General features: G+C 38.1%; 1 protein-coding gene and 1 non-coding gene across 2 annotated transcripts; one reads left to right on the top strand and one right to left on the bottom strand.

The window, feature by feature from the left end:
• Positions 1-717: 717 nt before the first annotated feature.
• On the top strand, positions 718-1800 carry LOC127078587 (uncharacterized). Its single transcript, XM_051019028.1, has 2 exons — positions 718-1468; positions 1568-1800. Exons 1-2 carry the CDS (start codon positions 718-720, stop codon positions 1798-1800), a joined length of 984 nt encoding a protein of 327 aa, XP_050874985.1.
• Positions 1801-7161: 5361 nt separating this feature from the next.
• LOC127089066 (small nucleolar RNA R71) lies at positions 7162-7268 on the bottom strand. Its single transcript, XR_007790845.1, has one exon. It is a non-coding gene; the product is annotated as a small nucleolar RNA R71 (small nucleolar RNA).
• Between the last annotated feature and the right edge of the window lie 6437 nt (positions 7269-13705).

The raw sequence follows: 13705 nt of genomic DNA, 5'->3' as shown, positions 1-13705 counted from the left end.
AGTCCATGTGGGTTCGATATCTTTTAAAACTATGCAATAGACTGTGCGCTTGCAGATAGTAATTCGACAGACTTATATAGTCACGCGATCAAGTTTTTGGCGTTGTTCAATATTGTGATTTCATTATTGTGCAGTATAGACTAAGGTAACTTTTATTTTATTTACCATTCTAAATCGTCAATTCTATGTCAAGCACTCGCTCACAAGGCGAAGAGCTAGAACAACCAGTTGACGAAGTCGAGCATTTTATTAACTTAAAATGCCAAATTCATACTTTCCGAATTATGTATAATCTTCCTTTTTCCAAAACCAAAATGAGAATCTGAACCAGTTATGGCTGAATGACCACAAAATCGTCCTCTTAAGTATTATATTGTTCCTTCACAGGAGGAAGCACACAACAACATTGTTGCCCCTACCATCGAACGAAATGATTTCAAATTAAAACCTTCGTTGTTGTCACTCGTACAACAAAACCAGTTCTCTGGTAGTCCTACAGATGATCCGAACCTTCATTTATCAGTGTTTATGCAGTACGCAGACACAGTAAAAGCGAATGGTGTCAGCTCTGAAGCAATAAGACTACGTCTTTTCCCTTTTTCTTTAAGAGATAGAGCTAGAGATTGAATCCAGTATCTACCATCTAACTCTGTCACTACATGGGACGAGTTGAAGAAAGTTTTCTTAGCGCGATATTTCCCACCAAGTAAGACTACAATGCTAAGAGCCCAAACCAACAAATTTAGGCAGAAAGACAAAGAATCTCTTTTCGACGTTTGGGAGAGATACAAGGACATGATGAGACCTTGTCCATATCATGGACTTGAGCAATGGCTGATTATCCATACTTTCTATAATGGACTTCTATACAACACTAAGATGAAGTTAAACGCTGCAGTTGGTGGAGCTTTAATGGATAAACCTTATGAAGACGCATATCAACTCATTGAAAACATGGCACAAAACTATTTCCAATGGGGAGGTGAGCGAACTACTACAGAAAAACCAACTACAAAGATCGGAACATACGAAGTCAATGGCATAGACCACATCAATGCTAAAGTGGATGCTCTTACTCAAAAGATTGAGAACTTAACCATAACCCTAGCAGCTGTCGTAGCTGCTGTGGCACCCAACTGCGAATTATGCGGAACCCCTGGGCACACTAATATTGAATGTAAATTATTATTGGCTGGTATTCCTACCGACCAAGTAAACTATGCCCAAGGAAACCCATATTCCAACACCTATAATCCTGGCTGGAGAAATCATCCGAACTTTTCTTATAAAAATAACAATGCTTTGTTTGCACCAAACCCAACACCTATTGTACCTCCAGGTTATCAGAAAGGAGCCCTTGCTGCTCCACAAGCTCCTAGGAATTCAAATCTCGAACTCATGATGGAAAACTTGATGAACGCCAAAGTTCAACAAAACAAAGATTTTGCTAATCAAAATGCTCACACGAGTGAGTTGATGAAACATATGTCGAGTAAGCTTGATGTTATGGCTACCCATAACAAAATGTTAGAAACCCAAATTTCTCAAATAGCCCAACAATAAGCAGCAACAGCAGCCCCAACTGGAGCATTTCCTGGTCAACCTCAACCAAATCCAAAAGGTCATGCTAACACTATCACACTAAGAATTGGGACAGAATTAGATGAACCAGTTAACCCAAGACTTCAAAATCCATCCATGTATCAAAACTCTGGTAAAGCAACTGAAATGGTAACAACCGATGATCAACCAGAAGAACAAAATGATAAAAGAGAGGAAGACAAAAACAGTAGGCCGTAGAGAAAGAAAAACCTTATGTGCCTCCGCCACCATACAAACCACTTATACCTTATACTCAAAGACTTATTAAGTCTAAAAATGAAGGGCAATTTAAGAAATTCGTAGAACTTTTGAAACAAATGAATATCACTATACCTTTTACATAAGTTATTACATAAATGCCCTCATATGCTAAGTTCCTTAAAGAGATCTTATCCAATAAGAAAAAGCTCGAGGATAATGAGACTGTTACACTTACTGCTGAGTGTAGCGCTATAATCCAAAATAACATGCCTCATAAGCTAAAAGATCCAGGTAGTTTTTCCATACCTTGCGTAATCGAAAAGTTTGTCATAGATAAAGCTCTATGCGACTTAGGAGCCAGTGTTAATTTAATGCCCTATCCATATGTGAAAGACTCAAATTAGGAGAGGTAAGACCGACGAGAATGTCTTTTCAACTAGCTGACCGTTCTATTAAATTTCCAGTAGGTATGCTAGAGAACGTTCCCGTTCATATACGTCAATTTATATTCCCATCGACTTTATAATAATGGACATAAAGGAGGATTCCAACATCCCTATCATTTTAGGAAGACCCTTTTTTGCCACTGCTGGAGCTATCATATATGTGAAGAAAGGACAGCTAACCTTTGACGTTGTTGAAGAAAAAGTTGAATTTATTCTATCACGGTTCTTAAAGGCATCAGCCATAGAAGATTCATGTTGTTTCCTAGACGCCATCGACGTATGCATTAGAGAAATGGAGATGGGATGATCTAAGTATACTGAAGTACTAAAGATTCCAGTAACTCCTATATCTGAAGAAGAAAATTTTGCGTGAACCATACGTAGATGACATTGTAAGGGAATGTTTAGCATTAACTCCGAATCCTATGCCTTGCCCAAAGAAACTTGACGTAGAACTTAAAACATTACCCAAACATTTAAGGTATGAATTCATAGACACAGAGCTTGAAAGACTAGTAATAGTCAACACAGACTTAGGACATATAGAAACCGAGAAATTACTACATGTCTTAAGAAAATACCCTATAAGTCTAGGCTATAACATCTCAGATCTTAAGGGAATAAACCCCTATGTAAGTATGCATCGCACTACGCTAGAAGAAGGTTGTAAAACCTCTAGAGAACACCAGAGGAGAATCAATCCCATCATGAGTGATGTAGTCAAAAGAGAGGTACAAAAGCTATTAGAAGCAGGAATTATATACCCGATATCCGACAGTTAATGGGTCAGCCCAGTGCATGTCGTGCCTAAAAAGGGAGGTGTTACGATTGTTAGTAACGAAAAGAGAGAATCAATAGCAAAACGTACTCAAACTGGATGGAGAATGTGAATTGACTATAGGAAATTAAATAAAGCCACTCGTAAGGATAATTTTCCTTTACCTTTTATTGATCAAATGCTTGAACGATTGGCTAAATATTCTCACTTCTGCTATTTAGATGGTTATTCAGGATTTTTTTCAAATTCCTATTCACCCTGATGACCAAGAAAAGACTATATTCACCTGTCCTTATGGTACATTCGCCTACCGGCGAATGCCATTTGGACTATGTAATGCTCCCATAACATTTCAAAGATGCATGATGTCGATCTTTGCTGATTTTATAGACGACATAATGGAAGTAATTATGGATGACTTTTCTGTTTGTGGGCAGAGTTTTGAAGGATGTCCATCGAACCTAGAAATGGTACTTGAAAGATGCATGAAAGTTAATCTTGTACTAAATTGGGAAAAATGCCATTTCATGGTCCGATAAGGAATTGTACTTGGACACATCGTGTCTGATAAAGGGATTTAAGTAGATAAAGCTAAAATAAAAATCATAGAAAACATTCAACCTCCAAAAAGCGTTAGAGAAATACGTAGTTTCCTAGGACACGCCGGTTTCTACCGACGATTCATTAAGGATTTCTCTAAAATAACCAAACCACTAACTGGCTTATTAATGAAAGACGTTGAAATCATCTTCGATGAAAAATTCTTAGAAGCATTCGAACATTTAAAAAATGCTTTTATTATCGCACCTATTATGCAACCACCTGATTGGAGTAGACTGTTTGAAATAATATGTGACGCTAGTGACTATGCCGTAGGCGCAGCTTTAGGACAAAGAAAAGACAAAAAGATTCATGCGATTTATTACGCAAGTAGAACCTTAGAACACACGCAAATTAACTACACCACAACAGAAAAAGAACTCCTAGCCGTCGTGTTCGCATTAGATAAATTTCGTTCTTACTTAGTAGGAGCAAAAATAATTGTTTATACTGACCACGCCACAATTAGGTACTTATTAAGTAAAAAAGATGCTAAACCGAGACTTTTAAGATAGATTCTTATCCTACAAGAATTCGACTTAGAAATTGAAGACAAAAAAGGCGCCGAAAATGTAGTAACTGACCACCTCTCTAGAATTGAAGATATGAAACTTGAATAAGTGCCCATCAATGACAATTTCCCTTATGATCGACTTGTATCCCAGTTAGGAAATAACATAATCGAATGCTCTTTAACTTATAATGATACAGAAACTAATGAAGTTCTGGAAGCAGTTTATACCAAAACCACACTGCCATGGTACGCTGACTTTGTCAACTACCTAGTAACCGACGTACTTCCACCAGATCTAACCTACTAACAAAAGAAGAAATTCTTCCATGATCTAAAACATTATTATTGGGATAAACCCCTTCTTTTCAAAAGAGGCGCCAACGACATCTTCCACCGATGTGTTCCCGAAGAAGAAGTAGACAATATCATACCCCATTTCCATTCTGCACCTTATGGAGGGCACACAAGGACTTCAAATACTTATCCAAAGATCTTACAATTTGGCCTCTTTTGGCCTAATCTATGGAAAGATGTCCACACCATGGTTATAAATTGTGACTGGTGCCAATGCACCGACAATATCTCTAGACGTGACTGATAACATGAAATAATATCACATTTTTGGACTCGATTTAATTAAATTATATTATTATTTGATTCAATTTATTTCATTTTATTCGATATTACTAGGTATTTTCCTTCTATTTATTTCAGGCAACATTATTTGAAGCATACGTGAAAAACAAAGAAAAGGGGGTGCAAAAAGTATGAGAAACAATTCCACAAAAGCCCAGCCCAAAATTGCCAAAGCGCTGAAGCTGTGACGAGCGTCACGCATGGTGTGACGAGCGTCACGCATGGTGTGACGAGCGTCACGCCCTGCTACCTTGTGTTACGAGCGTAACACATGGTGTGACGAACGTCACACTCCACTCCTATATTTTTGGCTTTTGACGCGCAACAGAGGCACGTTGAGCCTATTCTTCCGTTTGACTCGTTGAAGCGTGAAGGTTACTTACTGAAGGAATTTGTGGGAAACGGTTACAAATTGGAGTAATATAAATAGAGCCAAGGATCTAACCCTGCAGCTCTCTCGGTCTCTCTCAATTTTCTAGTTTTCGGCACTGCATTTATTTTATTGCCTTTTTAATTTTTTTCAGCACTTTACTTTCCTAACAATTTTTATTTCTTTTCTTTTCCAGTCAATCTTTCAAGCATTCAATTAATTTTCCCACAATAGTTTCTACACCGGAAACTATTGTGTAATTTTTACTGGGTCTAACCTTACGTTAGATCATAGTATTTTATTCCTTCGCCTTTATTTTACTGTCTGATCGAAGATTGTGAAGAACAAATCCAACCGGCTTGTGGTGAGTGTTCAAACATCGAAGTTAGAGAACAATCAAGATTTCTATTAATTTTACAGGTTCTTTAATTTATTGTTTTAATTTATATATGCTCTGCACTGTTATTTATTTATACTGTCTGTCTGATATGGCTGTATGTAAGCATAATTATTGTTTAGGCTTATTTAGCATGTCTGGCTAAATAAACTTAGATATCGGTATGTAAAGTAAGCGGAATGAAGGAACCGAAACTAAGTTGGTTTAAATTTATTTAAAAATACAATCACTCTTTTTATGGTCTCAATTTACAGAATTAACACAAAAGTTTTTGTACGAGAGTAAAAGACATAAAGAAGTTAAAGTCAATAGAACGAAAGTTTGAGCTTTTAACTGGACAGTGTAAATTGGACATTAATTTTAAATCAGGGCGAAAGCAATTTTTAGAGTTAATTAAATTCTAATCATTTTCAAAAAGTATTTCTAAAGGTTAAATGTGAGGACGAGAGTTAAGCATTTAAGTTTAATTATATAATCTAAGTCAACAGAGCGAGAGTTTGAGACAAGGGTGTTTAAATGGTTAGTATTTTCTTAAAAAGAGTTTCTATAGATTCTATTGTTTTCAAAAAGTGATTTTGGACTTAACTAATTAGTGACAGCGCACGTTAATATAAAGTCATAGTCTATTCAACAGAGCGAGAGTTTGAGAAAGGGCTTTTAAATTAATAGTTTCTACTGAAAAGATTTATTTTAAAACTACGAAACCAACGAAGATTTGACTCCCTAATTACGACGAACTACATACCGATATCCGCTTATTTGATATTTAATCTAGATCTTATTTTAGTTTTATTTTTTTTCCCTTAATCAACAAAGTATCATCCGCCTTAGCTTTACGAAGTAACCTTAGAAAACGGTATATCGATTCATAAGTCCCTGTGGGATCGATATCTTTTATTACTACGCGATTAGACTGTGCACTTGCAGTTAATACCCCAATAGACTCATAAAGTCGCGATCAAGTTTTTGGCGCCGTTGCCGGGGATCTTTTATTTAGTCGATATCGTAACTCTTCTGTTACGCTGTAGAGACTAAGGAAATTTTTATTTTTCCTTTTGTCTTTCGTTGATTTTTATGCCATACACTCGCTCACAAGGCGAACCGTACTACTTACGAATCAACGATGTTGAACGATATCTCCGAGTCTTACGATGAATTCGAGAGTATCGTGCTGCAAACAATCTCCCTCCAATCGAAATTCCTGATCTCAAAAATCTTCTTCCTTCGCCGATACCCGAGATGGCAGAACCAGCTTGTGCTCTTCGAGATTACGCCGCTCCATCGCAAGATGAGCCGCATTCGAGTATTGCTCCACCCGCAATCGAAGCAAACAACTTCGAACTTAAGCCTTCGCTGTTACAAGCAGTGTAACAGAATCAATTCTCTGGAAATCCTACCGAGGATCCAAACCTTCATTTATCCGTATTTGTCCAATACGCCGATACTGTTAAAGCTAATGGTGTCACTTCAGAGGCAATTCGACTTCGTCTCTTTCCTTTCTCGTTAAGAGATAAAACTAGAAGATGGCTTCAGTCTCTTCCTTCCAACTCAGTCACCACATGGAATGAGTTGAAGAAAGTCTTTCTTGCCCGATATTTTCCTCCAAGCAAAACAGCTATGTTGAGAGCCCAAATAAATGGATTTAAACAGAAAGATAACGAGTCTCTTTTCGAAGCTTGGGAAAGATACAAAGACATGATGAGACTTTGTCCACACCATGGTTTAGAAGACTGGTTAGTAATTCATACCTTCTATAATGGTCTCTTGTATAATACAAGGTTAACAATCGACGCCGCCGCAGGTGGTGCGCTTATGGATAAACCTTACGCTGATGCTTATCAACTTATTGAAAGCATGGACCAAAACCATTATCAGTGGGGAAGCGACCGAACAATGGTAGAAAAACCTCAAACGAAAAGTGGCATGTACGAGATAAGTAGCCTTGATCATGTTAATGCAAAAGTGGATGCTCTTGCCCAGAAAATTGAAAATCTAAACGTATCACCTCCAGCCACCTTGGTTGCCGTAACTCAAAATTGCAAAGTCTGTGGAATCCAAGGCCACACCCCTACAGATTGTCAACTCCTAACAGGAATCCAAGCAGAGCAAGTGAACTATGCTCAGAGAAATCCCTACTCGCATACCTATAACTCAAACTGGAAGAACCATCCTAATTTCTCATATAAGAGTAATAATGCTTTATATGCACCAGGACAAGCTCCCAGTCAAGCCCCAGCTATACCTCCTGGATATCAAAAGCCGACCCCATCTACACCTAACAATAATGTTCCTAGGAAATCCAACTTGGAAATCATGATGGAGAACTTCATAGCTTCTCAACAGCAAACCAATAAAGATTTCTTAAACCAGAATGTACACGCTAGCGAACAGATTAAACAACTAGCAAGTAAAGTAGATGCCCTGGCTACCCATAACAAAATGCTGGAAACACAAATATCACAGGTAGCTCAACAACAAGCGCCTACTGCTGCCCCTACTGGTACATTTCCTGGACAGCCCCAACCTAACCCGAAAAGCCATGCTCATGCAATTATATTAAGAAGTGGAACAGAGGTAGAAGGACCGCCTGATCCAAGGATTGAAAACCAAAACTCTAAAAAGTCAACTGAGGAAGAAAATAAACCTAAGGAAAAGGATGAGAGTAATAAGGAAACCGTAGAAAAGAAAGAACCTTATATACCTCCACCGCCTTGTAAACCACCTATCCCTTATCCTCAAAGGCTTATTAAAACCAAAGACGCGGGCCAATTTAAAAAATTTGTTGACCTACTGAAACAATTAAACATCACCATTCCGTTTACAGAAGCTATTACACAGATGCCCTCATATACTAAGTTCTTAAAAGAAATTCTTTCTAATAAAAGGAAACTTGAAGATAGCGAAACCGTTACACTCATTGCTGAGTGCAGCGTTATAATCCAGAATATGCCTCATAAACTTAAAGATCCTGGTAGTTTCTCTATACCCTGTCACATAGGAAAATTCGTCATAGACAAAGCTCTATGCGATTTAGGAGCCGGTATCAGTGTTATGCCTTTATCCATATGCAAGAAACTGGAAATGGGAGAATTAAGACCAACTAAAATGTCTGTACAATTAGCAGATCGTTCCGTTAGATATCCCGTAGGAATTCTTGAAAACGTTCCCATGCGCATAGGTCAATTCTACATCCCAACCGATTTTATAATTATGGACATAAGAGAAGATGAAGTTACCCCCATTTTATTGGGAAGACCATTCTTAGCAACCGCTGGTGCTATCATAGACGTAAAACGAGGACGACTCACTTTCGAAGTAGGAGAAGAGAAAATTGAGTTCATTCTTTCCCAATTTTTGAAAGCACCTGCAATAGATGACACATGTTACTTCATGGATATCATAGACGAATGCATAAAAGAAACTGAATTAGAAAATGACAAATTGTCTGACTATCGTGTAGAAGACGGACTGAATCATTGTTTAGCAATAACACCAGATCCTACGCAATGCCTCAAGAAACCAAACCTCGACCTGAAAACACTTCCCAAAAATCTGAGATATGAATTCCTAGACTTAGAACTTGAACGACCAGTGATAGTTAATGCAGACCTAGGAAAACTCGAAACCGAAAAACTCCTACATATCTTAAGAAAATATCCAACCGCACTAGGATACAACATCACCGATCTTAAAGGGATAAGTCCTTCTATTTGTATGCACCGCATTATGCTAGAAGAAGACTGTAAAACTTCTAGGGAACATCAGAGGAGACTAAACCCGATCCTGAGTGAGGTAGTGAAAAAGGAAGTAACAAAGTTATTAGAGGCAGGTATCATATATCCTATATCCGATAGCAAATGGGTTAGTCCTGTACACGTAGTACCAAAGAAAGGAGGTATAACCGTTATCGAAAATGAAAAAGGAGAAACTATAACCAAACGAATCGAATCGGGATGGAGAATGTGCATTGACTATAGGAAACTAAACAAAGCAACCCGAAAAGATCATTTTCCTTTACCATTCATAGACCAGATGTTAGAACGATTAGCAAAGCATTCTCATTTCTGTTATATGGACGGCTACTCAGGCTTCTTTCAAATACCAATTCATCCTGATGACCAAGAAAAGACAACGTTCACATGTCCTTTTGGTACCTTCGCTTATCGACGAATGCCGTTTGGCTTGTGCAATGCTCCTGCAACCTTCCAAAGGTGTATGATGGCAATATTCGCCGATTTTCTCGAAAACATCATGGAAGTCTTTATGGATGACTTTTCCGTATGCGGACAAAGTTTCGAAGAATGTCTTGAAAACCTAGAAAGAGTTCTAGAACGATGTGTAAAAGTAAACCTAGTACTTAATTGGGAAAAATGTCACTTTATGGTACAAGAAGGAATTGTTTTAGGACACATCATATCAAATAGAGGAATTGAAGTAGACAAAGCCAAAATAGAAGTAATCGAAAACCTTCAACCTCCGAAAACTGTGAGAGAAGTATGAAGCTTCCTAGGACATGCCGGTTTTTATCGACGATTTATTAAAGATTTCTCTAAAATAACTAAACCTTTAACCAGACTATTAATGAAAGATGTTGAATTCGTATTCGACGGTAAATGCTTAGAAGCGTTCCAAACACTTAAACAGGCATTGATCTCCGCGCCCATAATGCAGACTCCGGATTGGAATGAACCATTCGAAATAATGTGTGACGCAAGTGACTACGCCGTAGGCGCTGTTTTAAGACAACGAAAGGATAAAAAACTTCACATCATATATTATGCGAGTAGAACTCTAGATGAAGCGCAGATGAATTACGCCACGACCGAGAAAGAACTTTTAGCAGTAGTGTTTGCACTAGATAAATTTCGTTCTTACTTGGTCGGAGCCAAAATAATCGTTTACACTGACCACGCTGCCATTAAGTACCTCTTAACAAAAAAGGACGCTAAACCTAGACTCCTGAGGTGGATCTTGTTATTACAAGAATTTGATTTGGAAATCAAAGATAAAAAAGAAACTGAAAACGTAGTGGCAGATCACCTTTCTAGACTTGAAAATCTGGAACCGGAAAGAACATCGATCAATGATGACTTCTCGTACGATAAAATTATAGCTAATTTGGAAGAAAATAGAGCTGATGAACAGGAAGAGGCCGCCTTGGCTGTATGCGTTACACCATGGTACGCCGACTTTGTCAATTATTTAGCCGCCGGAATAGTTCCACTTAATTTATCCTACCAGCAAAAGAAACGATTCTTCCATGACTTGAAACATTATTACTGGGACGACCCTTTACTTTTCAAAAGAGGCCCCGATGGTATTTTCCGTCGGTGTATACCTGAAGAAGAGATAGAAAATATAATCCGACATTGTCATTCTGCTCCTTATGGTGGACACGCAAGTACATCCAAGACCTGCTCTAAAATCCTACAAGTCGGTCTTTATTGGCCAAACATATGGAGGGATGTGCATGTTGCTGTCAAGAAATGTGATAGATGTCAATGCACAGGAAACATATCTAGACGTGACGAGATGCCACAAAAGGGCATTTTGGAAGTAGAGATTTTCGACGTGTGGGGAATAGATTTCATGGGACCTTTTCCACCTTCTTTCGGTAACAAGTACATACTCGTGGCGGTTGACTACGTATCAAAATGGATTGAAGCTATAGCTTCTCCAACAAACGACACACGAGTGGTAACTAAACTCTTTAAGAATATAATTTTCCCAAGAATAGTCGTCAGTGATGGTGGATCACATTTCATATCTAAGATACTCGAAAAACTACTGTTTAAGTATGGTGTAAGACATCGAGTAGCGACACCTTACCATCCTCAAACCAGTGGACAAGTGGAAGTGTCTAACAGAGAAATCAAACAAATATTAGAAAAAACAGTCGCCACCTCAAGGAAAGACTGGTCATCAAAATTACCTGAAGCTTTATGGGCATATCGAACCGCTTACAAAACTCCCATAGGAACAACCCCATTTAAGCTTATTTATGGTAAATCTTGCCACCTCCCGGTAGAGTTGGAGCATAAGGCCTATTGGGCTATTAAAAATTTAAATTTAAACTATAAGACCGCCGGTGAAAAGCGAATACTTGATATAAACGAATTAGAAGAACTTAGACTGGACGCATACAAAAATGCCAGGATCTACAAGGAAAGAACGAAAAAATGGCATGATAAGCGCATATCAAGGAAAAATTTCAAACAAGGCGATGTAGTCCTTTTGTTCAACTCTAGACTTAAGTTATTCCCGGGAAAACTACGCTCTAGATGGTCAGGCCCTTTCCAAGTTACTAATGTTTTCCCTAGCGGAGCTGTGGAAATTAAAGGAAAATCTATGGAAGCATTTATCGTAAACGGGCAGCGTCTAAAACATTATCACTGATGAAAACGATGAAGACTCGCAAGTCCTGCACTTAGACATACTGTCTCCAAAATCTATAGACTAATATTTGATAGTTTTATGTCGAGCTTGCGACATTAAACAAAGCGCTTCGTGGGAGGCAACCCACAAATTTTTATTTTTATTTCTTCTTTGATTATTCTTTTAAAATTTTATTTAGTTCTCATTCTTCGTATTCTTTATTTTAATTAAATATTTCTTCTTTTCTTTCGGCATTTGGCCAAATCTTGACTAAAACTCTTGTTTTTCTTTTCTTTAGTTAACACTAACCTGATGGGACAAATTGATCGTATGGGTATCAAATTCAGAGGGAAAGCTCAGAAACAAAAGTTCGAAGAACTAGCAGAGAGAGAGATGCACCCAAGTTTCTATGCTGATGATTGGGCAATGACTGCCCTTGGACTAAGAGAGAGTGTCATGTATCTGCTGAGTCAAATAGGGTGGGAAACCACACCTATTCGAAGACAATTTGTTACTTACCGGAGGCTAACTATAGAATTCCTTAGCTCCCTGATCTATCTACCAAGCCAAAGAAAAGGAATAAGCAGAGGTTTCATCCAGTTCAGGATGTTCAACATGGAGTATCAATTTAATATTCAAGAATTTACTAACCTTTTAGGGTTCCCTACCTCTTTTGATACATTCACCATGAGCCAAGAAGACCTTTTTGAATATAGAGAACTTGAACATTTTTGGGGAAGTTTGACGGGAAATGACGACCCTGAGGAACATGAGTTTCTTTCTGGAAACATTCATAACCCATCATTTCGCTATTTCCACAAAATCCTAGCACACACTCTCTTTGGGAAGAAATCAAACAATACCACGGTATCACGTGATGAGCTCTTCATAATATTTTGTGCTTCCCAAAACCGTCAAGTGAATGGTGCCACTTATATGTTGGCAAATTTTGACCGTCTTATTCAAGATGACCGAGCACCAATTCAAATAGGAGGTTTGATAACCATGATTGCTAATGCTATTGGATTGCGCCAACCCATGCTCGACTTGAGCCCTTTTTGTGGCATTGCGCCTATGAGTATACCTTTCCTCTTCAACACTATGTTTATAGGAAATCTCGGGCCTGAAGAGTTTGAGCTTATAATTAGCAACCAAGTTCTTTGCCTATTCACCTTGCCTAGTCCGAAGACTAGCGTTCATAACCGAAATAACTGGCTCTACAACCTGAACGGAACACCCTCCCCTGTTAGATCTACCAAATCCATCCAAGACTATGAGATTTGTGACGACCCAATTCCTTATGCTGAGTCTGACCCACAGACACCTATTGGATACCATGATGTTACCTCTCCACCTCATCCTATCCCGACCGTAGAGTCGGCTATACCTGATCTTAGACATCACATGCCCGAAACTAATTATAACACCACCATTCAAGCCTTGATGTCAGAACAAGAAGCCATCAGAAAAGATTTAACTAATATGGGACATGAGTTTCTGGGATACATGAGCAGTATGACAAACCAATTTCATGAGTTGCTACACCGTGTGAATTCCTTTGTTCCTCCGGCCAGAGATCCTGCAAGTGGCTAGAAGTTTTTAGTTAATTAGTTTTAGTTTAGGTTATTTATAGTTTTGTTTCACATTACTTTTAATCTTAGTATTTGTTTTTTTTCGCATGTTTGCTTTTTCCTTCCAATGTTACATTATGATTATTTTATGAAGCTATTGCATTATTGGTTTATTTTATTTTATGCAATATCTACAATTATCAATAGTGCTCTTT

This window comes from Lathyrus oleraceus, chromosome 5, assembly GCF_024323335.1.
Source record: "Lathyrus oleraceus cultivar Zhongwan6 chromosome 5, CAAS_Psat_ZW6_1.0, whole genome shotgun sequence".
Classification (NCBI taxonomy): domain Eukaryota; kingdom Viridiplantae; phylum Streptophyta; class Magnoliopsida; order Fabales; family Fabaceae; genus Lathyrus; species Lathyrus oleraceus.
Note: the sequence above shows the minus strand (reverse complement) of the source record. Positions and strands in the feature narration are given on the sequence as shown.